The sequence below is a fragment of the Alexandromys fortis genome, unplaced genomic scaffold (genome assembly GCF_014885135.2).
Source record: "Alexandromys fortis isolate MF-2015 unplaced genomic scaffold, M_Fortis_MF-2015_v1.1 scaffold_18, whole genome shotgun sequence".
NCBI lineage: Eukaryota > Metazoa > Chordata > Mammalia > Rodentia > Cricetidae > Alexandromys > Alexandromys fortis.
Genome location: NW_026067897.1, coordinates 10,187,496 through 10,191,627, shown reverse-complemented (window position 1 = coordinate 10,191,627; position 4,132 = coordinate 10,187,496). Strand labels below are relative to the sequence as shown.

Below are 4,132 nucleotides of genomic sequence, written 5' to 3'. Positions count from 1 at the left end.
AAAAAAAAAAAAAAAAAAAAAAAAAAAAAAAAAAAAAAAAAAAAAAGTATATTTCTGGTTTTCCCTTTACCCAGAAGTCCCTGAGTCCTGGAATGTTCTACAGTCTTGATGGGTTCCCTTCTCCTGTCATTAGCCCCCAGTTTGTTTTCTAATCCCTCTACCACATCTTCCTCCTTCCCTTGCTCTTTGACCAGTCTGTCGCTTCTGCTTGTTCCTCCTGCTCCCTGAATGCCACTTCCTGCTCTCTGGATATTACCTCCCTGTCCCCAAGTGAGAGCGTCTTTTCCTCTTGGCTATGTGTCACCTGAAGACAGCTCTCTATGGTAACCATCTCTCTGCCTTCCTCGGAACTTAGTGCTCCTTCATAACCCATGGTGATTAGTAGCAAGCCCTGTGGAAGGAATGAAGGATGCAGCGTGAAAGCCTGGAGGCTTCCAGCCCATGGGCGTTTGCCTTCTTTAGTCTAGCCACAAACTAAGCGGCAGCTATGGGTTTAGCATGGGTTGGAGCTCTGCCTCCCATCTCCGCTCTTTTATTGGACTTGCTGTATCATGGCTTGCTGTTTGTTCACTCAAGCATGAGAAGACAAGTTTTGGATTCTTCTTTCTTCTCTTTCGAAAGTGGATTCCCCAGGCAGGGTGGCACGTGCTGCCCTTGGTCTGCAGCTTTGAGGATGCTCTTTAGAAAAATCTGCAGGGAGGCTTAGGAGACCACACAAAGCTTTATCTTCTGTAGGCATCTGACCTTTAATGCAACCAAGGATTCTTCAGGAAGGAAGTGAGCGAGATATTCCTAACCAAGCTTGCAGCCCCACTAGCACCCTAGAACTTCAAGCAGAAGTAAAACCAGACATTTCTTCAGAAGTGGACCCAATAGCTAGAGTCACAGAATGTTGTGGAGACCCAAGTTCCAGTTACAGAAAAGTGATACCTATCTGCTCGTTGCCTAGGCAGCAAGGCCTGAAATCTTCCAGTCACAGGACTCTAGGAGACAGCGAGGAAAGCGGGATTTCATGAGCAGACTTGAGGAAAATTAACTCACCACTTAAACAGCTTGGAAGAGATACAAATGGAAGAAAGGGGCTGGAGAGATGGCTCAGCAGTTAAGAGCACTGGCTCCTCTTCCAGGGGCCCAGGGTTCAATTCCCAGCAGCCATGTGGTAGCTCATAACCATCTATAACTCCAGACCCAGGGAATTTGATGTCCTCTTCTGGCCTCGTTAGGCACTGTGTGCATGGGATAACACAGACATACACTTGGGCAAAACACCCACACACATAATAAATAAATGAAATTTTAGAAAAGAGATACAGACTATTACAAAGCTTATTTGATTCTTTCCATTTAGACACCAGAGCTCCTGCAGGGCAGGGACAAGCATTCTTCCACAGGTTACATCAGGGGAGGCTCCTTAGCACCCCTGTGCTATGGAGGGAAGTCAGTGAAGGGCTGGAGGGGCGTCCAAGGATGAGATGTGTCTAGGATATTTGTAATTTTTTTTAAATGCTAAAAAGAATCTGCCCTGCCAAAGGGGAAACTGGGGGTGAATATCGGGCTGGTGTGGTTAATGTAAAAGGTCAGCCGAGTCCCGTATCAGTCTGTATGTATGTGTGTGCACGTTAGTGTGAGGGAGTTATCTACAGACGTGCAGGCGAATTACATGTATGAGTACAGGCACGCACGTGTACACATGCTTGTCGAGGCCAGAGGACAACACTGGGGTTCACTCTTCGGTGCTGTCTATTGTTTTCTCCAGACAATCTCTCATTAGCCTGGAATTCACCAAGTAGGCTAGACTGGTGATGGGCTAGCCTCACCTCCGCTGCCCTCCGCTGCCCCACTCCCACTGGCCCCCAGAGTTTGGATTACAAATGTGTACCCCCTTGCTAGGTTTTTAATGTGGAATCTGGGAGTCTAATTCGGTTATGATGCCTACGAGATATGCCTGATTTTGCCTTTGCGAACTGATTCCTTGACACACGTGTCCATTCTAGAACATACTGATTGAGTTGCCTGCAGAGTTCCTTCTCTGCCTTATTAAGTGCTCTCGGGGGCAGAGAGCATGGCAGGGGAGACAGAAAAGGGAGCACTTGCAAACCCGGGATCACGTGTTCCTCCCCTGGCAGTCCACTTAAATACCCTGGCATGCTGGGATTTGGAGTCCAGACCCGTGCAACTCCCAGGCCAGGGGGCTGGGATGGATACCAGGGGCTAGAGTAACGCTCCCAACTTAACGGAACCCACCTACAAGGCTCATTTTAACTTGATCACCTCTTTATGGGCCTTATCTCCAATTACAGTACCACTCTGAGGGACTGACAGTTAAAACGTCAACCTATGAATTTGGGGAGACTATCCTCCAACCCATAAGCAGATTCGAGGAAGCTTTTTTTTTCCCGTCCTAGCCCCAGGCTGCCAGCAGTTAGCGGGTCCCTGCAGTTCTATGCCGTTGAACTGGGCTTCTAACCTCACCATGGCTGCTGTTTTGTTTGTTCTGGGCCACAGGGAGAACCAACGCCGACGTGATGAGTGCGCTGTCCCAGGGCTACCGGATGCCACGCATGGAGAACTGCCCAGATGAGCTCTACGACATCATGAAGATGTGCTGGAAAGAAAAGGCGGAGGAGAGGCCGACGTTTGACTACCTCCAGAGCGTCCTGGATGACTTCTACACCGCCACGGAAGGGCAGTACCAGCAGCAGCCGTAGTGGGCACGGAGTCCTGCCCCTTCTAATTAGCAGGAAAAGCAGCCTTCGGGCGCAGCCAATCATCTCGCGCCAGGACCCTCTGTGTTCCTGGTTCCTGACGGACAGGCCAGATTAACTCAGGAAGAACACCCTGGACTTGAGATGCTGTTTCTTACACGGGTGGTCACTGCTCGGTGGGACCACAGGCAGAATACAAACACCCACCCGCTCCCTCCAATACGCACCGCGCCGGCTCTACACGTGACTCCGGCTCAGAGACTGTCGGCCACAAATTTCCAGATGCAGCAGGAACTAAACTCACTTAGCAAAAATAACCTCATGCACAAGCAGATGTTCCCTGAGCTCCTCCATGCTTTGTCTTACTTCTTTAAAAACTACTAATACAGCCTGTTAGGTTTTACACGTGAAGCCATCTTTTCTAACTTTGACTGTTTTCGCTGTGGAGATTTCATTCCTCCCCACCTCCGCACCCCGTCACCCCCAGCCCACCCCACCCCCACTCCAGTCTGAGACTGTTAAACATTTTCCTTTGTGGTAAGGCGGACGGCCGGGCGGGAGGTAGCACCCGCTTGCCCTGCAGGAGCATCATGTATGGGCAGGCCGAGACCACTGCGGAACTGGGGCCCTTTGGAGCTACACCACCACCCAGACCTCCCAGTGACGGCAGGAGAGTTCTGCCCTCTGGGGAAATGTTTTTAATGGTCTGGCTATTTCAATTATAGTATTCTCTAAAGGCTTTTCTGACAGGGTCCTTTGGGAGAACTTTGACGTAAGCGTAAGAATCTTTACAAGGCCTTCCAAAAAACGTAAAGTCTGTCTTTGACTGCCTCAAATGACTTGAACATTTTATGAATCATACATTTTAGCTGTACTCTAAGAAGTGAAAAAATGCCATGTTTGGGACTATTTTTGTGATTCTTTTCTCTTTTCTGAATTGTGTAAGATGTGTGAGAGACTATTTACACCTGCAGGTAGGAAGGAGGTGGCCACGGAGAAGCCTCCAGCAGGACCCGAGAAGCTTTGTTACCCACCTGGGTATTGCACTGTAAACTCCAGTTGGAAACCGCTGTGTCCGCCCCTTTCACTTACGCTGTTGTGTACATACTTAATAATTCTATTTTTGATTTTATTTTAATACACTCAATAACATCTTGAGGGTTTTTGTCTCGTGTTTCAACTTGAGGTTTTCGACTCTTGTCAGTGTATAAACAGGAGCCGGTTGGTGGGGAAAGGCAGGAAGAAATTCTGTACAGTCGGTCACATGGCACGAGCTTGCGGAGGTCCCTCCGTGGCTGGAGCATTTCAGGGTGGAGGACTGAGGAGTCCATGGCCCGGGTGCCCGAGGGTCTGCTTTCTAACAGGCTTTGCAGGTATGTTAGAACTTTAATTTGTCTGTTTACTTTAGCTGGATGCCTAGGAGAAGG

The 4,132-nt window shown here is 49.0% G+C and overlaps 1 protein-coding gene across 2 annotated transcripts in view; it reads left to right on the top strand.

Annotated features, from left to right (window-relative positions):
* Window positions 1-3,863, top strand: part of Lyn (LYN proto-oncogene, Src family tyrosine kinase) — a 103,117-nt gene extending 99,254 nt beyond the window's left edge. For both annotated transcript variants that reach the window (XM_050165374.1, XM_050165364.1), the window contains exon 13: window positions 2,506-3,863. In XM_050165374.1, coding sequence (XP_050021331.1) covers window positions 2,506-2,708 — 203 coding nt within the window. In that variant the 3' untranslated portion in view covers window positions 2,709-3,863. The remainder of the gene's footprint in view (window positions 1-2,505) is intronic.
* Window positions 3,864-4,132: the final 269 nt, after the last annotated feature.